Source organism: Zeus faber (assembly GCF_960531495.2).
Source record: "Zeus faber genome assembly, chromosome: 6".
In the NCBI taxonomy this organism is placed as follows: Eukaryota; Metazoa; Chordata; class Actinopteri; order Zeiformes; family Zeidae; genus Zeus; species Zeus faber.
In genome coordinates, this window is record NC_137201.1 from 10,438,053 (window position 1) to 10,462,967 (window position 24,915).

Sequence of the window (24,915 nt, forward strand, 5' to 3'; positions counted from 1 at the left end):
TTTTTAAATATATACAGTATGCAGTATTTTTTCACAGTATTTTTGTGTCACGCGTAATGGACTGAAATTTAATCTTGAATTAAATTGAATCGACCTTAAATCGACCCTGAAATATTTCGGATATAAGAGAAAGTAAAGCAGGCCATGTGATAGCCACAGCGGCTCCTTGTGACGTTACCATGTCGTGTTACCATGTCGTGTTACCATGACGACAACATTAATGCCAGCAACGGAAAAACTTTAATACAGCAAATAACTTGAAACTTGATAAAGCACTCGCAGGAGCGTCGCGTAAACAAATATGCAAAATCTAATCAGGCTACAGCGGCTAAGAAGAAACAGAGATAAGAATTAGAGAAAGAAATCTGAAAAATCTGCATCTACGGTCTATCGGAAAAGTAGTTTTGTGTATCAAAATCTCAGCAAAAGATTTTTATTTTATTCTTTTTGTTTCTGAGCTTTCATACTTATAAATTATCATGACAATATATATGAAATATACAAAAACCCTGAACTTCCATAGATCTCTTCATCTGCAGTACATACATATAAATGACTAGAGTAGAGAATATATGTAGATAGTGAACCTGCACCTGCTGAAGGTAAAAGTGCAATTTTAAAAAAAGAGGACACATTAAGTATGAAAAAAAAACCCAATTTCGGTGCACAATAAGACAACAATAGAGCACAAAAACAAATATGAAACCCACAAACAAGGTATTGGGTGGAGGACATTGTGTGGAATTGGGACTGTTAGGAGCAGAATTGCAGTGATTTGGTAAGGAAGGGGGGGCTAAAGGGAGTGCTGTGATTGCATTTACACACTGCTGGGCCTTGGAGTGTTTCTAATTCACTTGGTTGGATGCCATTGTGTGTGTGTGTGTGCGTGTGCGTGCGTGCGTGTGTAATATGTGTAACTTGGTTTAGAGGGGGGGGCTCATCATTTTTGTCTCAGCTTCTTTTCCCAGCGTTGGTCCTAATGGGGCCAATGTGTTTCTTTTCCTCTCTCTCTCTCTCATCTCTCTCCTCTCTCTCCTCTCTCTTCCTCTCTCTCTCTCTCTCTCTCTCTCATCTCTCCTCTCTTCTCTCTCTCTCTCACTCTCTCTCTCTCTCCTCTCTCTCTCTCTCTCTCTCTCTCTCTCTCTCTCTCTCTCCTCTCTCTCCTCTCTCTCTCTCTCTCACCCCCACACAGTAACACAACGCCCAAAAGAACCTTCTGAAGTGATAAGCAGCCAGATGTGGTTTCTTGCCAATTTGCGTGTTTCCATTTAAAATCACTAACACGCACATACATACACACACACACACTCACATAGAAACGAGCATGTTAAACCTCATACAATTAATTTTGCACACGCCTTTACAGTAGTGGGAACTGTATCTCATTAAGGCTAAATATAGACATCCAGCCGCAGCACAGCGGAGTTCTCCATCCAGGAGCGTCAGCGCGGGGAAGTGCAGAGGGGCGGTGGGGAGAGTGAGCGGGAAGCTGGGAAGTCAAGGAATGGAGGTGAAAGGTGTGCGGGAAGGAGGGGCTGAAGGGTTACCGTATCGAGGTTAACACTAGGTGGAGAGGGGGAAGAGGGATGGAGAGACTGTAAAACAGGAAGTGGAGAGGAGAGGTGGAGGGGGATGAAAGACTGAAGAAATAGGTCAAGTCTTTACAACGGCGGCACAGTGCTCGCACCGCTGCCTCACAGCAACAAGGTCCTGGGTTTGACTCCCGCCGAGGCACCATGCTCCGGTGGGTTGTCTCCCGATTAGGGGTCTTTCCGTGCGGAGTTTGCATGTTCTCCCTGCGCTCCGATAAATAACTACCAAGAAAATAATATTTGCATTAGTTTAATTATCATGACATTTTGACACCAGCCCTGTTTCACACCGAATGCGACAGAACCGTCCATTCATCCCTATGGGGAGCCAGATTCCACACGGCTCCAGGATGCTTTCAAAAGACGTTCATCACCCCCGGGTGCGCAGTGGCTTACCTCCATTAGCTTCTTACGGAGTCTTATGAAGGTTTGCCTCCTCCTCCAATCATTTGACTCGAAGAACACGACTTCCAAAATGAGGACTTGAAGCTGTGACGGCAGCGTCTGAACCGCCCTGCTGCAACGGTCACCTTCACGCCCCACCCTTGGTCTCTGGTTTTCGAAAGCTCAGCTGGCATCCAACCTTCACGTCCTGCAACATCGAAGTTCTCATCCAACGACTTATCTCTTTGAACCACTGAGTCGGAGTCTCTGCCCATCATTTGATTCGAGGAACAGGACTGGGATGGAAAAACCTGTGATGGCAGCGCTGGAAGGCGGTGTCTCAACCATCGTTTTCGAAAGCGCCCTCATTTGACAAATTGACTTGTCAAATGTCAATCGTTTTTCGTTTTTTTTTTTGTTTTTTTTTAACATGTGCTGTCAGCATGCTGGGTATACAACACAGAGTATTTGTATGCCGTTTGCATCCAGGACAGAGTTAGTCTGCAAGAGGAGTTCAAGTTCTCAACCTGCAATGCAACTCTTTATTAATTCTTAAATCATCAAGAACTGCTGCAATAACTCTGTCCTGTGGATGACCTGTAGAATGACAAGAGCAGTTTTTGGTTATAGAGAACCACCACCAACCCCCCTCTTTGGAGAACTATTTATCATGTTTGGGTCCATAAACAACTGATCACTACTCCAGGAGGGGGACAATCACCACGGGTGAAACAAATAAACATAAAAACAAACAAAATTGTCACAACAACATCAACATTGGACGACAACATGTATTGAAAAACAGTTATTTAGGTCCAGGAAAACTGGAACTACAACTGGTCACGTGGCCTCTTCCTGTCATAATTATGGCAGTAAATGAGGGAGGAAAGGAGAGGAATGCAACCAGGAGGTTGCTGGGGTGCACTCCAAGCAGGTGTGGTGGTGTGTGTGTGTGTATGTGTGTGTGTGTGTGTGTGTGTGTGTGTGTGAGTGTGTGCATACGTGCGTGTGTGTGTGTGTGTGTGTGTGTGTGTGTGTGTGTGTGTGTGTAAGATGTCCACCGTTGAGTGTACATGACTTATCCCCATTGATACTGGTGTAGAAGGTCGGTATTATGTTGCAGCGCCTCCAAGCAGCGCAAGGGGCCCCAAAGCCCCCCAAACTCCACAGCCCCGCGGACAACCCCCGACTGCAGGAGATCCCCAGGTACCCCGCCCTGCAGCCACGGAAGACCCCCGGGCCCCCAGAGAAGCCAGAGGGCCGTGGAGCAACTCCCGCGCCCAGCCCGAGGAGCATGACCAAATCCCAGGGAGCACGAGGAGACCCTGCGCCCCAGGGGCGCACACATACAACCAACCCGCCGGCATAGAACCCACGCTCGCCGCAGCCCCGCCAGGTTGCAGCACATTCCAAGCCACCAGGCGTAAGCCGTCAGGACTCCAGCCAGGCCAGGAGTGGGGGCCCACCCGACCACCCCCAACCATGCCCCCACCCCAGCAACTGGCCACCCCGGAAAACCCCAGTGCTCAATGTGTGCTGTTGGTAACTGCAGTTAAAATTGCGGGGTTGGGGGTGTGAGTCCTTCAGGCAAGTCGAACCCAAATCTCTCGCACCCCTCATGTCTCGCAGACCCTGGTTCAATGGAGTGTTGTTCGGAGTAGGATTGGTGTGCCAATGTGTGTGTGTGTGGGTGTGTGTTCGAAGCTAATGTGAGTGGGATTAAAATTTTGGGACGGACGAGAAGCATGCTTGGGCAGGAGCGTGACAGGCAAGATGGCAGCTGCCCGCCGCATCCCCACCCACATAGCCTGCACCCCGCCATCCCGCAAGCCCTCGGTCTATTGTGTGGTGTATGTGCTGAGTAGGAGTTTTGGCACTGGGAGAGATAGGCGAGTCGCGGACGGATCGATCCAGGGGCACAGCAGGCCGGGGAGCAACCACGCTGACTCCCTCCCCCAGGACCCAAACGCGCCCCAGTGCGCCCACCCTCCGTACCTGGTGGCAGCCAACCCACAGCGATCAGCCAAGGGCGCAGTGCGTCCGCCATGCGCCTCCGCCATGTCAGGCAGCTCGGCGCCCACATCAGGACCCTGGTCAGCCCCCAGCCGCCGAGCATGCGGACTACAGAACAGACGAGCACCCCGCGCACCGAGAGCGTCAGAGGGCAGGTACCTCGGCCGCCCGGTGGGATGACAGGAGACCGCCACCGACAAAGTTAATTATGAATTATGACCATTTAACTTATAGGCCACACCAACTTTATTAGATGATCTTCAAGACTCTGCAACAAGCTGTAATTTATCAGCATTTTTTTTCGTAAGGATCTGTAAATGCATTAGGTATTCTGTAAGGTTGTGTGTGTGTGTATGTGTGTGTGTCTGTGTGTGTGTGTGTGTGTGTGTGTGTGTGTGTGTGTGTGTGTACAGTATGTGTGGCTAGAATTAACTGAATCTGAACCGAATGGGAAACGATCAAGTTCGAATTGAATTGAATTCACAATTTCACTGATGCGTGAGCTTGGGTGCCAATAGGGATTTATATGTGAGACGGCTAAATAAAGAGCAAAATGATCTCACTAATTCACCCAGTATGTATCTAGTGTGTGTGTGTATGTACAGAATGTGTGGCTATATTACAAGTTCATAGATTAAGTCAATTGTCAGACTGAAGATGAAGAACTGGGAAAAAATAAATAATAACAATAATAAAATAATAGATAGATAGATAGATAGATAGATAGATAGATAGATAGATAGATAGATAGATAGATAGATAGATAGATAGATAGATAGATAGATAGATAGACAGAAATAATAATAAAATACATTTTAAAAACAATATTAATTAAATAATAATAAACAACCCATTGAGGATCTATGCGTGCGTGAAATCTTTGGCTGTCTGATAGGATGTGCACGTGACTATTTGAGTGGAGTGCAGGCATGTGTGTTTGGGTGCAGCTCTGTGAATGTGGAGCAGGTAAGTAGGTCATGGTGGTACATTTTTAATTATACGCTAGCAGGGCATGTCAGGCTGATCCCTCCCGAAACGGCTTCTCCCGGCAAAACACTGCACAGCTCCACAGACGAACGGCCTCGGTTTCCCCCTCCCAAAAAGAGATCCTGTCACATATCGGTGTAAAGTTACAAAGAACATTTTAGACCAGGAAAGCACCAAACATCTTCCCTTGGACGGCCAAAACTGAAACCTAACGATGACTTAAAGATAACACTGCATGGCAAACAAGGTGCATCATGGTCTCGAGATTCAAGGTTATGAGGTCATGGTGGTTATAGAATTCAGGCTCCTTTTGGGTGTGTTGATATCAAAAAAAGATTTGTTATGTGTGAATCATAAGAAATTCAGTTGATTTATACAGAATCCCCCTTAATCGCAGTACAGTCTCAATGGGTTAACATGCCCAAATTTCACATCGAAACCAACAGCACGCCCAGGTCTTAACTCCATCCAGGCAAGGAAAAACTCCCAAGCTGCCCCACATTCATCTTGTGATGCATTGTGAAATAAATAAATATACACGATTTTCCTCTTGCTCAAAATTGTTTTTAGTGTCGCTAAACTTTCTTTTTCTTTGCTTTTTCATGCAAATAAAACCAACATCAATAGCTTGTTCCGCTGGTGATGAACGGTTCGACTCTTTTTTGAGACTCAGTTCCTGTCCATTCACTCAGTGCGGCTGCAGGTGCTCTTCCAGTCTTACACAAACTGTTACCATGGAGACACCTGCCTTACATGGTAAACAATATAGATATCCACATGCCTTGATATGATCTCCAAACAAACTTCATTATAAAGTAGTATAATTAAAATTGCAAGAACAATGAATGAAGCCTTAATCTATATTAATAAAAGAAAGTACTTTCGGTCAATGAAAGCAAATATTTATATAGGAATACAGTTGTTTAATTCCTAATCATTTGAATTGGCATTTGTGCCAAGAATCACGAGGGATGACTTTGAACCAATTATAGGAAGTCATCACAAACATTTGAAATTCGAGACAATCCAAGTTAACTTTGGGAGGGTTAAAGTGGTTTTTCGGGACGGCGGTGAAAATAATTCCTCTGGAGCTATTCTGGGCCAGCGGATTTTCAAAACTGGCCGATACATTTGGGTGATGTTTTTCTCGCTTGAATGAACTGAATCCGAAACCGAATGGGAAACAATCAAATTGGATTTGAATTGAATGCGTGAGCCGGCTAAATAAAGAGCAAAATGATCTCACTAACTCAATAAGCTGTATAATATACTGTATGTATCTAGTGTGTGTGTGTGTGTGCGTGCGTGCGTGTGTGTGTGTGTGTGTGTGTGTGGGGGGCGCTGACCCAGGTGCTAGAGAGGGTACACCTCTGGAGGTTGAATGTGTGAAGGGGTACCGGAATGTCAAAAGTTTGGAGAACCACTGATTAAAGTCTTCCGCTTAAAACTGTTATTTACCTCTTCCTCCAGTCCTTGCTACTGGTGCGTCAGGAGATGGTGGTGTCCCAGAAGAAGCTCGGAGAGTTCTGCGAGGCCCTGAAGCAGTACCTGAAGAACGTCTCCGCCCAGAGAGACTGCTTCCAGTAAGTAGCCTGCACCCACTGCTACTGACCCATCTTTTATTATGTCCTTCGGCATCCATCTAAAGCCACTGATCGTTACCGTTCCGCTGGACTCCACTGGCTCCTTTGGCCCAAAGAACCTTCTATCTTGTCATAATCACCTCAGGATGAGACTCTTAACAGACGCTTTGAGATGTCACTGTCTCAACACTTCTCATCCCATCTCTTCTGAACGGGCCTCCATAACTCCCGGTGGTTTGCTTCGGCGACGTCCTAATATATTGTCACCATTAATACCGGGCCCTTTAATACGATCCCCTACGGGTCCGCTGTGTGCTTCGTTCTCAGCTGTCAGCTCCGGGGTCGCTCTCCTATCCACAGAGATTTCCCTCAAATTGTCCGACCCCAATATACAATCCGCACCATCTGGTGTTATTTTTGCTGCATATGCCATTTACAGACCTTCGAGGTAATGGGTCAGCCGCCCAGCGTTTTATCACATTTTATCCCATTCTCACGTCCTATGCTATTTCAGTTTTGGGGTTGGTGAATGGAGGGTGGCGATGAAGGTCGACGTCTACATTCTTGGACTAAAATACATGATTGATTGTTGATTCTGTTAGGTACAAGTAAGAAAGTACAGTTTCATTTAGGAGGAATTTGTCGCGGGTTGGCGGCACAAGCAACCATGCACTGGCGGCATGGTTGCTTGTATGGCTGTGGGTATAAATAAAAATATATTTGGGATATTCTATAGAGGACAAATGAATATATACAAAAATACGACCATGTATAATAATGCATTCGTAAGTCTATTACTATGTCATTACCAAATTACTACAGTGTGATTACAGTGTCATTTCAACTGCTGAGCAATGAACATTTCACAGAGCCTTCATGTTGTGGTAAAATGTTCGTACTCACCTAATATTCAACTATGTATTCCAGCTGTAGTTAAACAATGTCTCCGTGGGATCAGAGGTTGCTGGGAGTGTCCTTAGAGCGCTCTCACATCCAGGGTGTCCGCAGGGGAAACGAGCCATCCATGTTTTTCTCATATCGCAGCAGTTACCACACCCTCTCCCTCTTAGCAGTCTGTTTTTTTAACCTTTACTTGCGGTGGCTAATATCTTTCCTTTCTTTCTCTGCCGCCATCTCGCCTAACCCCCCCCCTCCAACCACCACCACCACCACCACCTTGCCTTCCTACCTCCATCTCCTCTCTTCTCTTACCAACCCACTCTCCATCCATCCCTGTTCATGTCCTGCCAATGGTCACATGGTCTCCTCCTCTTTCCATCCCGACCCCCCTCCCGCCCTTCTCCTTGACAACTTTGTACATTTTCTCTCTGCCGACCATCACTCATTCCAACCCCTCGCTCTCTCTCTCTCTCCGTCTCTCTCCGTTCTCTGCGCCAGTGTGACGGCCGTGCGGCTGCCAGACGGCCTGTCCTTTGTGGTCTACGAGTTCTGGGACGGGGAAGAGGAATGGAAGAGGTGAGCGCGTTTGACCGCCGCACCGTCCAAGAATTGAATACCTCCTTCCAGTTTGTTGGTTAAAGAAGCCCCTGCCGAGCTCCCCCCCCCACACACACACACACACACAAAAAAACATTAGAGAATCTATTAAACAAATAGCCACAAAACTCTCCGCTGATACTGTTTTTCTGCGGCTGTGTCTCCGCATTAAAGCCGCCGGGACTCATTAGGAAGGCGGATCTGCCACCTTGTTTCTCGATGTCCTTCTTAGTCAGCAAGGGAGCCACCGCTGGAAGTGTTTGGCAGTTCCCCCTCCCGTCCTTCCAATGTTTGGCTTGGTTGGCGGCGGCTATTAAAGAAGGAAGCGCAGATAAATCTTCCTTTTCAAGTTCATTATACTACCGTGCTGCCAGGACTTTGTTAAAAAAAAAAAAAAAAAAAAGGGCCGCCTCTCAGATTGAATCAGCATTAATCCGCCGTTTATCCGCCCTAAAGTTTCTGGTGGGCTGCTGAGGCAGCTGCCCGCTGATCGGAGTTTCTGCCCTACTGCTCACAGCCTTTCGATGCCATTACTATTTAAATACTTACAGTAGAGGCGCCGGGGGCAAATTTTGCGCATTGCCTTGACCTCTTCCTTCCTCTGCGCTCCCAGGCATCTCCAGTCAGCTCCCATCAAAGCCTTTCAGCACGTCAAGGTGGACACACTCTGCCAGCCGGAGGCGGTGTCTAGTGTAGCTGTACCAGGTAAGAGGTATAAATGCGGCCGAACGAGCCAGGACAGGACAGTGGGTTCAATAAAGATGGCACCTAGGACCTGACTCTCATTAACTCCCCACCGCCTCCATTTCTCCGCAGCCGCCTGGTGCAACCTGAACAGAGACTGAGAACGGAGGTGTTGGACGACACCCCCGGACCCCTTGGACGCACTCCTCTCCTTAATCCCCCCCCCCCCCCAGTTCCGCCTCCCCTCCCTTACAAGACACACACACACACACACACACACACACACACACAACCCCACCCTTTCCTTGTAAGTACATGTTTACACAGGGAAAAAGAGCGGCGTCACCTGGAGCGGATATTGTGCAGCGTTTTTTGTTTGAAAGTGAGATGACCTCGCATTTGCATCTCACCGCGGTAAGCAAGCGAGGCCGGGTTGGTTTTGGACGGACGGGTCACAGCGAGGGAGACTTTCATGTAGCAAGGATCACAGGGTTGAGTTTTTAATCGGGTGTAGCTGTCATTTTAACGGTAGATGCTCATTTCGCATGAAGTTTCACACGGGCGGAGTTTTCTTAAGCGCGTCATGCCTGACTGAACACCTACAGGAGGGGAAAATGCATCGCAAGTAAAAAAAAAAAAGGCGTCTTTGACCGCTTTCCATATTCCAGATATGGCGTTCGCTTCGGCACAACCCCGAGTTTGTCAGACTGCGAGGGCACTACGGACTGTTTCGGTTGAGATGTAGCAGTAGCATTTAGATGGGAATTATTATTATTTTTTACAGTAGATTTGATTTTCAAGTAGCTTTCATTTAATGCACAGTAGTTACAATTTGGGGTATGGGTTTCATTTTTCCTTGGAGAACATTGTGGTCATTTAGGAGGTGAGATGAATGGTTTTGCCTTCCGGTCACGTGATCGTTTCAGATTTAAGGACAAAAATAGTCAGCTGCTACCTTGAGACAGACAGATAGATTACTTAGAGATATTAGTATTCAATATGAAGATTTTTGCCTTCTTTTTGTGTATTTTAAGTCAGAATTGGCAATGGGTAGCCTATATTAGCTGTTAAGTCTAGTGGAGATTTTGCATATGAGAAATATTGTTCTGATATGATTATATTTGTATTATCGGCGTCTTTTAGTGCAACAGTGCTAACTTTCCTCAAAACTGAGTGGTGTCTGCTTCGTAGACACTGCGGCTACCGACATAACTTTGTTTTGAATCAAAATAGGTTACAAAACTATACGATTCTGAATGAGAAACTCCAGGCAGAGACTCCAATCCGAACGACATTAACGTAAAAAGCCTTAAATTTTCATCCAAACACGGTGGATTGTGAGGTTTTAAGGGGCTTTCATGCAAGATGACTCCCCTCTGTTTGATGAAATGGACTTTTCCCACTGGCCACGGTAGAGCCCAACAAGTGTCTTTCAAAGTCCACCTGTTGGAACATGACTGTGCAGAACTACTCTTATGTTCCATTGCATACACAAGTACTCGTGCAATCATTACTTGACATTGCTCTTTTTGCTTAGCGTGCCGAAGTGCTCCTTTCTGTAAAACTTTATTTAACCAAGGGTGGGCCACAACCTCATAGGACACCTCTCCCTGCCCCGGTATCAAACCGGTAGGTTATTCTGGCATCACATGACACCTCTGGTGCGCTTCATTCACGCCTTAATGTCACACCAAGTGCACTCTGGCATGACATTGGTGAAGCACTTTTTTCCCCCACCACACAGGCACCCTAGTAGCACATGACTTTTATTCCACATCGGAAGCAGCGTCACAAAGGCATGCTTCATTTTCACCAAAAGGTCACAATGGGCTTGGGGCAAAAAGGAAGTACCCTAACCCTTATAGGTTGGTTAATACACCAGTACCCCGCTTCGCCCAACCCCATTTAGGGCCCACATTAGTGCGTGTACAGAAGGTTTGCCTTGCTCATTTTTTCACCCCGATCCCTCAGAGGGTCTGTGCACGCCACTGAACTTCACATTACTCTTAGTAATGTACACACTCAACATATGTCAATGATTCTGATTCACTTCCGAGAATGATTCGGTCCATAATATTGTCTTGCTTCAAACACTAAAAAAAAAAAAAATCACCCGAGCCACTGCGGCATAAAAATAAAGAGTCAGAATATCAGAATATTTGCATAGGACCATCTCCGACTCCGTGTTCAACAATCCGGATCTGGATCCCTCCCTCTCCACCCTCCCCCCTCACACCCGAATAACCAACACTCCACCCGCAACAAGAACGTTGTCGAAACCACAATCGGATACTCACTCTGAAAGCACAATGTATAAAGAATAACTATTGTGACTTAAAGATAGATAGCTTATAGAGTATGGAAAGTCTATTTAGGAATATTTGAAATTAGTAGTAATACCATGTAAAAAAAAATGTTTTATCTTGTTAAAGATTTGATTGTTTATGGGTCACTCCATCTTAATGTCTCTCTGTGAATCTTTTGAAAGGTGTCACCTGCCTTGAACCTCAAGATGAATCCTCCCTGTCTCACCCATGAAGGACATCTAGTCAGTCACCCTATAAAGTAGAGCATATGAACCCCAGGAAAGGCGGTTGGTTACCTTGCAGATAACTAAAGCGCTCCAGCCATCCCAATAGGCAAATTCCAATCTATTATTACCACCTTCCTCTAGATTGCAGGGCTGCGTTGAGCGGGGCACTGCGTGCAAGGGCGTGAAAATTTGGAATTGTACAAATATGTTGAGATACAACGGATGGGCATGGACGATTTCAATTATAGGTCCATTGAAATCATGCAGTGATCGTCGGTTTTTAAAATTGCAGCGAGCCGGCGTTTATTGGCCTTTGTGTTATAAAGCACAAGACGGTTTGAACATTTTAATAGTATTTTAACACCTGTGCCACTTCAAATTAACCATCTCTTACCTAGGTTGCATAGAAACACAAAGCCATATTGCTTGCATTTCAGTTCACCGTATCAATAGCCATAGTTCCACAGGACGGACGTGCCCAGCTGAATGCATCCCACAATCTATGAAGAAAGGTTACTTTTTATTGATCTTTATTTTTTTTTATTTTTTTATTACTATTCTGCGTGTCGTGCCCAGCTTGTTTGGGTTTCGTATATGAGGTAGATCGTAAGTGAACTGTCAATGATGCCAATGCAGATTCCTGTTGATACATTCCTGAACGTTCCTGAGACTGTGCAACCTGTTCTTTTTTCTATCCTCCCACTCCTCAGTGCAACCTGTGCTTTGTCATACAATGAAAGAGTTGAGCCATTGCAACAGACCCCTGCTTCTACCACCAGGGAAGTGGAGTACATACTGAACATACTGGCTGTGTTCCAATTCCTGCACGTTATTGCGACTGCGACCCCTCCCTGGAGACAAGCGAGGGATGAAACAAGACAGCCCAGTTGCTTCAGCAGTTAAATCACTACTTTCATTAAGCGCGAGATCCACCTCGGCCAGTGCATTCTGGGTAATTGCACTGCTGTAGTCTACAGTACCAATGTGAGATTGGGTACCCGCGGTCTAATCGAAGTCAGAGGGATAACTTCTGAACTAAAACCTGGCGGTAGCATTAACTTTCAGCCGTTTTGGAACACAGCCGGTGCATGTTGAGCAGATGGCAGTGTAGTCATACACAACGCCTCGCCGGGTTTAAATTCTAAGGATGTAACGTAACATCTCGCCAATCAGGAATTTGCCAAATCAAGCAATGCCGTGGCTCCAACTCTTTCCTTCTTTGGCTGTATTCTTTTCTATCCTGAGTGCATGTCAACTGAATGTCCAGTAACTTCTTTGTTGTAGAATTAGGCCATGCTACTCTTCAATGGGTATTGTGCATTTCTAACGTTATTTTCTTGTTTCTTTTATAGTATTGCTATTAAGGAGAAAACGATGAAATATATATGACTGAGAGATGGCATAAAATAACATTCACTTTTATGGAAATGTTTAATGAGATACTATAATTCTTATGTATGTTTAAGTAAAAAAAGAAAATACTCGCTTTCTCTCCTTGAGTGTAGAGACTTATTGCAGGGATGCAACTACTATATTTGGTCTTTAAAAATACCTTGTTGAAATACTAGATGATGTAGAGTGATGCAATTCAATAAAAGTATGAATCTAAAACTCACGCCTCATGCATTTAATGTCACACTCTAGACCTGCTCCAGTGTCCTCTGCTTACATCTGTTTTACACTCAAAATATACTTATCCAAAACAAATGGTGCTTACTGTAGGAGGCAGTTTGGCACTTGCTCAGCAGGTTAACCAGAAGCAATTTAGTCATCATTACTCACTAGACATCGTATCCCGAACTACAAGAAGCCTTTGCCTTCCGTAAAATATTTAGCATGTACAGCTCAGAAGGTCCACATAAAAATAAAAAAGGTAAAACTTGTTAACTTCAAGACCAAGACATACACTAGACCATTCAGAGTTGAATAGCTTTTGAGATTAAGAGCTATAGTTTATTTTTTATTTTTTAAACAAACCTCATTTACTCAACAGTTGTGAATATCGTGTTCAAAATGACATTTTGATTTAGTTTTTTTTTTAAGTTTATTTTTTAAACACGAAATGGCTTTAACATTATTTACAGAATTCCATACAATGAACCATCAAAATAGCTTAATCAAGTTCACAGGGCAGCCACTCGGCTCAGTGTAGTATGGCTTGTATCCCAATAGATACTAGCAGGTTTGGTGAATAGAAAATATCCCATTCAGGTTCCCCAAACAGTGGTACTATGTAGCAGACAGTGTGGTTATAAAAAAATAAGAAAACTAAAAACTGTGACTACCCTGGCCTACTAAATAGTTGCTAAATTTTAACTTTAAGAATAAGAAACAATGTCAATGCCATAGAAATATATTTTACACAGGCCCTCTCTACCATCAACCTTAAATAACCCATAGTGCATTGCAGTATCTTTCATTGTCCAAATCCCTGATAGGGTCTAGTACAGACGGGGTATGAATTTGGCACATAGTGAGTAGAGGAGCTCAGAGTGAACCTCTTGTTCTCTGAAAACTGTGCTTGTCCCATCCAAACGTCAAACCTATTAAAAGAGGGAAAGGAAAACAAAAAACCCGAGAGGATCTCAGCAGGGTCTCTTTGACATCACAAAGGGCAGGTCATGGGTTACAGTCAGCTTTAAACTGTGAAACATGGATCAAAGTTGAATGTGGCGGAGATTTTTACACCTTTAATCTCTGGTGACTGCTGCCATAACTCTACGTTTGGGGGCCTCTTGAAATATCTTGTGTCGCCTGGGTTGGGTGTTAAGTCCGTGGCCGCCATAGGCGCAGGTTCCAGTGAAAACAGACTGTCCTTAGAAACGGCACGTTCTTGGCCCCAGATCCAAGTGGAGGGTGTGGGTGAGGAACAGCAAGAGTTAGTCGCGAACATAGTCTCTACCGTCTCCATGGCGACATGAAGTCAACCAGCGGTAGAACCCTAGTGACGGCCAGGAGGTCAGACCTTGCCTAGGATCTGCATCACGGCGATGGTGGTGCTCTGGCCGAAGATAAAAGCCCCACAGATCAAGGTGACCACGCCCCAGAAGGTGAGGACGACTCTGGAGCGAGGACACAACGGCGAGAAGACAAGTGTTTAGAAATCAAGGTTTGAAAAAAATCTCTTCATATTTACAAGAGCCAATGAATAAAAGGAATGCTAAAAATGAAGGTGAACACAGTGTCTCACACATTCCACCTACACACATTTCTCTGGGTCTGTGCCAATGTCTCCGGATAGAAAAGTGTTTCGGAACGCAAGGCGGATGGTCTCACCTGATCTTGCAGGATACCGGCTCAGACTGCATGGCGAATATCAAACAAAGCCCTGTTTGGAAACAAGCAGCCACTTTCAGGGGCGTTTAGAGGAACCAGAGCAACCGAAAGAGAGCTGGAGGCGTCCCTTACCTGGAAAGATGAAGATGAAGAAGGCGCTGATGCCGCCGATGACGCTGATGACCTTGCCAATGTCTGGAACAAACATGGCGATGACGAGGGTCACGACAATCCACAGCACCGTCAGGATGTAGCGGCTGCGGCACTCAAACGCCTCCGTTACCAGGGCGGAGCTGCGGCGGCGCCAGCTGAGCAGCGGGTCCTGAATTACTGACCTACACGAGCGGGATCTCAGCTTCAGCGCAGGAAAAGCTCATTTAACCATGTCAGCAAGAAGTAGATCCTTCATTAAAGTTTAGGGAGGAATAAAAATACAAAAAATATATATCTCCTAGTCCCAACGCCAACATCCAAAACACCCTAATTTACATTTTGTTAGTGATATCACTTGTAAAGATGAAAGTAATAGTTGAAAACAAACAAGAAGGACATTGGAACCAGTCAATTAAATGGTGCTCTCACCTGCCCAGCAGTAGTATTATGGGATAGATGGTGATGATGGAGATGCCAAACAGCAGCCTGGCAATTAGCATGAAGATGTCGTCACCGGTGTAAGACATCAGAATGTCTGCCTTCACCCCCTTGCCAAATGTCAGGTAGCCATACACCCCTGCGACGGAGAGAACTCCAGCTCAGAGACCAAGGTTCACAGAGTTCTGCAAGTCTTGAATTAAGGACCATGCACTTTACGCTGCTTTTTGCATAGAAGGTGTTTTATAAATAAAACTTAACTGCAGTGCACTCAATTTCTGCATGAGAGTAACCTAATATTCATTCTGTTCTGAAGGAAGGAGAGCGCAGCGGAGGGAGGACGTTCTAACCAGTGAGGGAGTAGATGACGAGACAGAAGAACATGGACACCACAGAGATGAAGACCCAGTGCGACAGCCTCTGGTTCTCCATGCTGCTATAGATGGCGATGGATGCCTCGTGACACTGGAACAAACAAAAACACACTCAATATAAAAAAGAAAAACAAGGTGATTGACAGTAATCCGACGAGCCAAAAAGTGTGAGATGAACACTTCTGATATACAAAAACAATACAAAAGGATAAAAAGTCTGAAACCTAATCTGAAGCCCGGATATGAGGAAAAAAATGTTTTAAATGAATGCTCCATGAATGCGAGGGAGAAACAAAAGAGAAAGTGGATCTAGCACGGTGGAATCTCTCCTCACAAGATCCTAGCTTCCATTACTGATTTTTTCAATCTTCCCGTCCGGCACCCTGGCTCGCCTCCCCACAGTGTTCATATGATCTAATCACTTTCATTTTCAACTCCATACACAGCAATCGCTCAGCCCCAGGGAGAGAGGCTGTGTGCATATACACTCAAGTACCAACACTTTCGCACTTTTCCTTCAACACATTCTTCTGGGGTTACCTTGACAACAGGGAAGGTTACGCACAGGTTCTGCACTGCTCTGCCCCTGTATTAAATATGTAATATGGAGGCGGGCCGGCCCCAGTGGAGAGCACAGCGGCCCCCAGGCGGTGCCAGCCAGCTGACCTTTTCATTAGCGCTCACTTAACACAGTGGGCCCGAGAACTCCACGGCCAAGCAGTATTATGGACAAAATAAGTAAAACATAAAAAAATATCAGGGGGGTTAATTAGAATAGAATGCATTGCATAGATATGACAACTGCTCAGATTTTCAAAATCCCTTGTTAAATTAAAGTAGACGGGCTAAGGGTTTTAAAAAAAAAAAAAAAAAAAAAAAAAGTAGAAAATCAGACCAAAACTCTAGTCATAAATTAAAATTCCCTTTATTGTAGGGTAAACCTAATCATTAATTTACACAACACAATAGCACTGAAAGGGGACAAACAACCAAATTTATATAAATTATTGTATAGCCATGTGGCAAGGCAAATCCATTAAAAACACTTAAAAAAAAAAAAAAAAAAACATGGATTAAAATTAAAACTACTCACTTGGAAACCAAAGCAGATGGTTGGGATGACGCTAAACATAGACGCCCAGGAGCTGATCCTGACAAGGGGTTATATCACACATAAGACACACAGAAATGCCCCAAAAAGTCGGGTGTGTGGGGGGTGCATCTTGTCTAATGCCATGACATTTTAAGACACTTAAATAAAGAGTTTGCAACTCGATCACCGGTACAAGGGAGGCATGAGACCTGGAAGCAGCTGTGAACGGAAACAGAACAGTTTGATCTAGTTTGGCTCTTTGTGACCCAGACATTAAGCAGACTTATGGATGGGACTGTCAACTGCCGCGCTTAAGAACATCGACAACCTTCTGTGGGAAGGGGGGTTTAGATGAAATAGTTGTGTTTTGAAAGTTTAATTCCATCCTAAACTGTTCTTGCCATTGTTCCCATTTGTATTAGTTTTCGTGTTCGTGTTCAGCACCTGCATGATTTATTTAAGTTAAATTTTTGCAATCTTTGATGCAACCTCTTTCCTCCAGGGCTCAGCGTCTGCCTTTGCTTCACAATGACTTTACCATAAGTATTTGACAGCTTCCATCAACCTGGAACTTCCTGTCAAAAGTAGCCTGGATTTGTGTGTCCATGCCTGTAGGGAATGTGTTGACTCGGCAAAATAACAACACAAAAAACAAATAAAAATACTTAGGGAAGGATATTTCACCCTATATCTTACCCAAGTCTTATCCAGAATTACAGGTACTCCTCACTTAACGACCTACCCGTTTACCGACCGTCTGGACTTACCACCAGCTCTCGGACCAGTCTGTATTGTACGGTGCGTACAATACCGTGGTGCGAGTGCTGTGTGCGTGGCATCAAGCATCTCATTGTGCATCACCCTTTACATCACACACACACACACACGCACGTCGATAAGCGAGGACCCGTTTAATCTCACAGTAAAAGGGGGCGTGGCCATTACGAACGCTAGTGTAGTGAATCCTGACAGACTGCGGGAACAAGACTGAGAACGGAGATGAGATGTATACAGTATATATATATATATATATATATATATATATAGGGTGATGCGCAATGAGATGCTTGACGCTGAGGTATTGTACACAGCATACGATACAGACTGGTCAGAGAGCTGGTCGTAAGTCCAAACAGTCGTTAAACAGGTAGGTCGTTAAGTGAGGAGTACCTGTACAACTGGCAGCCAGCTGTACGTTCCATGTCGATACCAATAAGATTAGATCTACTCTAAACATCCACGGAAGGAACCTTGTAATGACGATACCAAGAAACTTTGAGCCTCCGTCTGCCCAGAAAAGAGTCACTTGGAGGCAATGACCAGTGAACGGCAAATATGTTTGTCTAGCATAACTTAAGAAAAGAGAAACTGTAATGTTGTAATGGCTGTCGGCTGCAATGCATCACGGACCATTCGAAAGTTATGAAAATGTGCTCGTTAATTATTATAGTTGAGGTACAAAAAAAATAAAAGAAAGAAACTGTCTCCTAATAGGCTTTCAATGAAAGCCTATTAAAGGACAATTAAAGCACATTCATTTCCATGGATGTGAAAGCTTGCTGAATTTATTTCTACAATCAAATTCTATTGTTACACAAGAAATGTTCAACAAATACTTCACCATGAGAGTCGGCAGACTGTGTTTCATGCCTGAAAATATGAGCCAAAAATACACCTTTGACCCTTTTTAATATAGTTTACAGCCGTTTTAGGGTTGTATTTGCCTTTGAGATTTTGGACCAAATTCTTCAAAACTGCCAACAAATCCAACTCGCAAGTGTTCCTATCCGTTCATGACCTCCCTGTTGCGGTCATGGTCAGGGGTTCTAGTCCAGAGTTGTCATGAAGTACGTAAAGGCCCTTCCCTCCATGAGATGTTAAATTACATGCATTTTAGGAAACCAGGCCTCGATAACTGTCCAGTCGCTGCATTTCTATAGTACGCACTTTATGTACTGTAGATAAAAGGTGACTAGATGTAGAGACACATTATTGTTTGCTTTATTGCTGGACCCATGGGGCTTAACTGCACTATAAATGCAGACTAATTCAGCACCGTCACAACACACACCACTCTGTTGGGTAAATTGCCGGCGGCTAGCAATCAGAATAATGTGGACGTACTTTCATTTCTACACTGATGTTTTACCGTCAAAGCTGTGCCCCCATTTCCACAAGTCAGAATTCTTAGAATTGTTGAATGATTCAAGTCATCGTCTTTCTCAATTGAGCACCAAGCTCTACCAGACCAAGTTTGCCTTGACATTGTTGCATGCCGTGCTGAACATGATAAGACAGGTTGTGTTTTGGCAACCGATATCCAAACTTGGCTTTCATAATTGTATTCATTTTTAAATCAGACACTCAAAATTAGACATCATTAGATTCTATTGGAATTTGATATCATGTTAAGAATAAAGTCTGTACTTAATAACAATTAATACAATGGGTTCGTTGCAGTTTACAGTTGGTAGGATTTGTGTCACGCGACTTCCATACGCACACTTACCCACTGCTGTAGATGGGGCCGATATGAACCTGTGTTGGGTGCATGGTGTGGTATTTGATAATGATGGCCACCGTCAGGTAGGTGGCTGCCAAAGTACCTAGAACACTAGGAGAAAACAACAGAGACTTACAAACCTGCGGCAAAGTCAGCGCATGTGCGTCGTTACGTGCGTACTGCACGACTGACCTGATGTATTTCTGAATGCTGATCTCTTTGGGGATGGACAGAGGGAGGATGAGCACGAAACACAGCACTATCAGGGCCATGCGCTGATCCGTGTACCAGTGGTACGGCATTTCAGACTCGGGCAGACCAGTTATCAGCTCATACAGGGACAAACACACTGAGTCACACAGGAAAGGGATGAGACAGACACACACACACACCCACCCCCACACACACACAAAAAGTTTGTTAATTGCAGTTTGTCACATAAAGTAATAAGTCATTTTTAATTTAGCCTGCGCCTCAGACCAATACATTTAATAGCTTTGTTTTGATTGATAAATAAATGATGTAACAATTTACATGAATTCATTATGCTCCACATAGATGTAGCTAATCAACTTCTAAGACAGAACTTAAGCCAAATAGATGTATTTATGAAAGCAAGCATGAACAGTTCATTCGTCGCCGTCAAAACAATGGAACGCCGTGAGTCGTCGGCAGTTTCTTCTTTTGACTTGTTACCCATACCAGAAAAAGGCATGAGGGCTTGTGATTTATTTATTACCCAAGACTTACAACTAATACAGTTTACCACAAAGTCTTTTTCATAAGAAAAAACAAGGGCGAGTGGGGGGGGGGGGGGGGGTACACAAACAAAAACATGAGGCAAACTTACATTTCTCCAGCTGGTCCTCCACGATGACCAGAAAAGCCACAGAGATCATGAAGAGGTTGAATACAAAGCAGATCTCACAGAGCTGACCGATGGCGGGGCCGCACACCTCTTTCACCACAGCCTGGTAGGTGCACTGACCACTGATGGATGAGGAGTAGCCCAGTATAATGAGCCCACTGATCAGGAACACCAGGGAGACCTGAGCGGATTAAAGGAGACAAGAAGAAGCACGGTTAAGCACTGAGCTAGAAATAGGTTTTCAATGGATGGGCCGTCTATTCTGTAACACTGGTTGGCTCTAGGGCCTGCATATGTATATGCATATATATATATATATATATATATATATATATATATATATATATATATATATATATATATATATATATATATATATATATATATATATATATATATATATATATAAATAAATAAAAGCAGATTGTAGGGGTAGAGGGCTCGACTCTTCCTATAGGTGAGATAGGTGGCCGTCTCGGGCACCACCCCGAGAGGGAGCGATCCAACAGCACCGCTCTCTGACAGCACGGACAATGAGGGCGCCAGCGATGGGATGCCCACGATTGCAAAACAGTGTTTTTGTTCTAAATGTTGGTTGTTTTATGTCTGCGTGTGGAACAAAAACGTGCGTAGTGGGCACACTTTCTGTGAATCTCTGCCCGATCACCCCCTCTCCACGCGTTCTGCGCAGAAATCTTAACGAGTCGTGCCCCGTCCCCACACTGTTTTTAGTTGTTTTATTTGGAGGTACGAGGCGCGGCCATCGGGGCGCACAGAGAGCCGTGTTTGCGTCCAGACAATTCACACATAAATATATATTTATGGTTCCCCTTATTTATAATTCCCCATTGAAATGTTATCCCTGTGCATGTTGTAAGCCTCTATCTGTTTTATCCCATATTGTAATGCACACTGACTGAAAAGAAATAAATGAAAAATAAAAAACAGTGCTCGACTTGAAAAATCTCAGTCGACTGACGGGTTTCCGACTGATTATTCGACTCGTCGACTTTCAGGGCACAGCCCTGGTCGATAGTAAGCGAGCGGAGAAATGGACATTGGGGATAGGCCTACTATAAAATTATTCAGCCTTAAAACCAAATTGTTATTCCTTAACACATCATCCCAAGTCAGTCAGAAACGTATTCTATGTTAGTATCCTCACGTGTTAATTACATGAGTTTATTATTGAAACAGTTAAAACTGATTTCATTTGAGTTAAATTACTATCAAGCATTTGGAGTTATCATACATTACATTCATACACATTCATTTTGTTCAATCAAGCAGTGCTTTCCTAAAACCAGTTCCCATTTATATTCTGCCAAAAGCTAAAAAATATAATGATATAAAAATATTGGCAGATTTATCAGTTATGTGGATTTTTCACCTCTTAAAATTGGTATCTGTGAGAAAAAATAAAATAAATAAAATCCACATCGGTCAGGCTCTAATCATTTCCATGGGCCCATAGACAGCATGAGAATGTACATGAGCATTTTCATATACAGCCATAATGGTGGTAATTAGACAAAATTATGATTTATTTAAGTTGTGCCATTAATTGTGTGTAGGAGAAAGGGGGCACGGTAGTTACAGGCGTTCAAAGTACATTCAATGACAAACGTAAACAAGCAAAACCTTTTGGCTTCAGTGAGACAAGCAAGTTTTGCATCCCTGGTGTTAATGGCTAAAAGTTAGGTTTGGTACCAGGAACTCAGACCCACGGTGGGTTCTTATCATGCTTGAACTGACAAGCTGGCATTCAACCCTGGTTCATTTAAAAAAAAAAAAAAAAAAAAAAAAGAGGGCCAGGGGCCGGGATCCTTTGACCGTGAGGATCACTGTTGAACAGTTCAGGAATTTCTTGAGAGTAGTCATCCAGATATAAACGTTTAAATACGAGCAATTCCCGAAACATAGACAGAAAAATCCGACAGAAACCGCCCTGAGCATGGAGAGAAGAATCCTCGCAAAGTTTTGTTCAGGAAAATCATGCAAGAAAGTCAAATGCGCAAAAAAAAGAATGATTCAGTGACCCAATTAAACTTTAAATGGTTGCTGGCCTGGCATGTTTCCAGCCAAGTTTTGGGGATCATTGTAGTTTACTTGATGCTAGGGACTTAATTGGAGGTTAAGAAGAAAATAAAAGTCAAAGTCAGGGTTTCGACCTTAATTAGCCCCAATTATGGTGTCCAACAATATTTTTGGAGATTACAGGAGGAAGTTACGGCACAGCTCTTTAAAGTGACCGTGAAAGGGTTCCTGACAAAAAGCAGCAGCGGCACACCAACGGCATTTGACTTCTTTCATTAAAGCCACATGGCCTTAACCACCAAAACCAAAAAAAAAAGAAAAATAATTTAAATGTCATATCTGGGTGAAGACAAATGAGTGTCACTTAAATGGTGTTTCCCATATCAAATATTGCGGGAAAAGCAGCACAGTTTGTGACTAAATCCAGTTCCTACAATGACAACAGTGACGCGTAATGTAAACTCCAGTCACCACCAGGGTTGATACTGGACAGCACTTCAACAGAACGTTGTTAAAATCTCCAACATTTAAGGTGTAGTGACCTCTCCTCCGCCGCTACTCGGTGATGTTGTCTGTGCGACAGGGCGGGCTGCCGTGTGGGAGGACGGCGAAGGCGCGAGGCGGATATGTAAGCGCCTACTCCATCCAACTTCAAGAGACGCCCGAACCAAATCAAAGCAAACGGAAACAACAACAAAAAAAAAAAAAAACCTGAAGTAAATGAAGGTACTGCTCCCGGGTCTCTGGGATATGAGCTCAGTTCAGCCATGAAGATGACAGATAGCGCAGGTTCGGTTGTGACGTCTGACGCCTGCGGGAAAACCATCAACCACTCCGAGGTCATCCAATAACTGATGACCCCTTTCAGAGCGATTTCTGGACAAATTCTCTCTGTCATTCAATAAAGTTAGTACTATACATTTATTACCAGTATTTAAGTGCTAGATGATTCTATGAACTGTTTATTTTGACAATTTCCTTCGGGGCAAAATAGCAGGGTGAGTGATGAGAATGACAGGTAGGTATGAAGTGACTTGGATTCTTCTACAAGTAAATGAGCCGCTCATTAATTCTAATTTAGACCAAGGTTTTTTTTTTGTTCCCCTTTGGGCCTAATATTTATAAAGACTGAATTGAAAACATCTTAAGACTTTCTTTTAGACAAGGTGTCGATCAGTGCAGAAGTGGACCTCCCGAGGTGTCACGTGGCTGTTTGCGGTCGGACGAAACCCATCACAATTAGTGAGGAAAAGGTTCGACCCGTTTTCCAGATTCGGTCCTTAAAGTCACTTAAAGAACCGCGCGTTTGATTCGACTCACGGTGAGCGAGGGAAGACGTCCACCGTCAACCGTGAACGAGAGGCGCGGAGGGCGGTTGGCTCCGTCGCGTTGTGAACGGAGTCAACGAATTCCGTCGCAGTCGTTGAACTAAGGAGGGAGGAACGCGAACGGGGACGCTCTCAATCGTGTTCGTTTCGGCGAATCACAAAAGTTATTTACACGCGTCAAAGTATTTATTATGTATATAATCATATTTTGACGGAATGCGGTGTAACTCCGCCACCTTCGATGTGAGTGACGCGGTCGTTTTTCACGCCCTGGGACTTTAATTGAGTTTCCCGGTAACTGTTTTCAGGCTGAGTGGAAGATAAACGCGTCGCACTGTTTCCGCGGAGTGACTCCAGACGCCCGAGCCATTTACAGAGTGAAACGAATCGCCCGCGTCTTCAATCGTCACGCCGGGGTCCTAACTGGACCCCCCCCCCCCCCATGGAGATACCGCTACATCCCGTTCCCTCCATTCAATACAAAATAAAAACCTATGTTAAAATTCGACAACCTTGTCAAAACGGGAAGAAAAATAAATCAATCGCTTAATCATCACCCACCAGCTCCACGGTGACGGCGCTGCGGACCCCGCCGGCCCTCTCGAAGGCCCAGGGGAAGTTGAGCAGCCCGGCGCCCAGGGCGGACTTGAGCATGATGAAGATGGCGCCCAGGGAGCCGAGCCGCGGGCCGTCCGCGTCCAGCGCGGGCTTGGCCGTGGCCGACGTCAGCAAGCTGATGCTCTCTCTCGCCAACTCCTCCATGCCGGGTGTCGACTCTCGACTCGGGCGGCGCGAACAAGCGGGGCGGCCGGCGTGTCCGGACCGGGCGGGGGGTTATGCTGAGACCTAACCCGGGCCAAGGTGCCGGAGGGAGGGGAGGGGAGGGGAGGGGAGGGGAGGGGGGGGGAGAGGGAGGGGGAGGAGGGGGGGGCGGGGGGGGGGCCTCACGGGCCAATTTGAACCGCGTGCTCGTTTGGCCCCTAATTGGCGCCGGGGGCCACGCCCCAGCGCTCACGAGGGCCGCGCTGGAATCGCAACTTTAAAACCAATCGCCGGTCAGGAAAACGGTCACGTGACAGACCAACGCCGTATTTGATATTTCTTGCAAATACCGGAAAGTGACCGGGATGACTCAAAAACACATTATGCGTGGATTTTTCCAACAACGTGTCCCAATAATCGTAATAATTGTAGTATTTAATAATCCGTAACATCCCAGTGGTTAACTTTAGCCACTGACGAGGAAAACGATCTTGTGAGTATCTTGGGGTTTTTTTTTTTTTGTTTGTTTGTTTGTTTGTTTGTTTGTTCTTTTTAAGACGCGTAGGTTCACCATATGCAGCGTTATCTCGCTGTTTATGTTTAGGTTTATTGTATTTTGGAAAGTGTTTCGGTTTTCTATTCTGCTCACTTGATTCACTTTTTTTTCCAAATCGGTTTTCGTCGCCTAGCTGCTCAGATGTGTGCTGCGGTTGCAGGACACATCCACTCAAGGGATCAATAAAGTACCAATCCAATCACATTGAAACGACCTTAAAACTCACAATATATAGATATAATGGGATTAGTAAT

The 24,915-nt window shown here is 44.7% G+C and overlaps 2 protein-coding genes across 2 annotated transcripts in view; one reads left to right on the forward strand and one right to left on the reverse strand.

Moving 5' to 3' along the window:
• The window catches only part of necab2 (N-terminal EF-hand calcium binding protein 2), a gene marked incomplete at both ends in the record, with an annotated part of 99,600 nt that extends 90,699 nt beyond the window's left edge, over positions 1–8,901 (forward strand). Inside the window, 4 exons of the mRNA XM_080003137.1 lie at positions 6,447–6,559; positions 7,958–8,035; positions 8,670–8,761; positions 8,873–8,901. Coding sequence (XP_079859263.1) covers positions 6,447–6,559; positions 7,958–8,035; positions 8,670–8,761; positions 8,873–8,901 — 312 coding nt within the window. The remainder of the gene's footprint in view (positions 1–6,446; positions 6,560–7,957; positions 8,036–8,669; positions 8,762–8,872) is intronic.
• Positions 8,902–14,232: 5,331 nt separating this feature from the next.
• slc38a8a (solute carrier family 38 member 8a) lies at positions 14,233–24,105 on the reverse strand (the record flags this gene model as incomplete). The annotated part of the gene is made up of 10 exons (XM_080002782.1): positions 14,233–14,335; positions 14,550–14,601; positions 14,682–14,884; positions 15,132–15,279; positions 15,491–15,605; positions 16,608–16,665; positions 19,117–19,221; positions 19,303–19,459; positions 19,961–20,159; positions 23,905–24,105. 10 exons carry the CDS (start codon positions 24,103–24,105, stop codon positions 14,233–14,235), a joined length of 1,341 nt encoding a protein of 446 aa, XP_079858908.1.
• Positions 24,106–24,915: the final 810 nt, after the last annotated feature.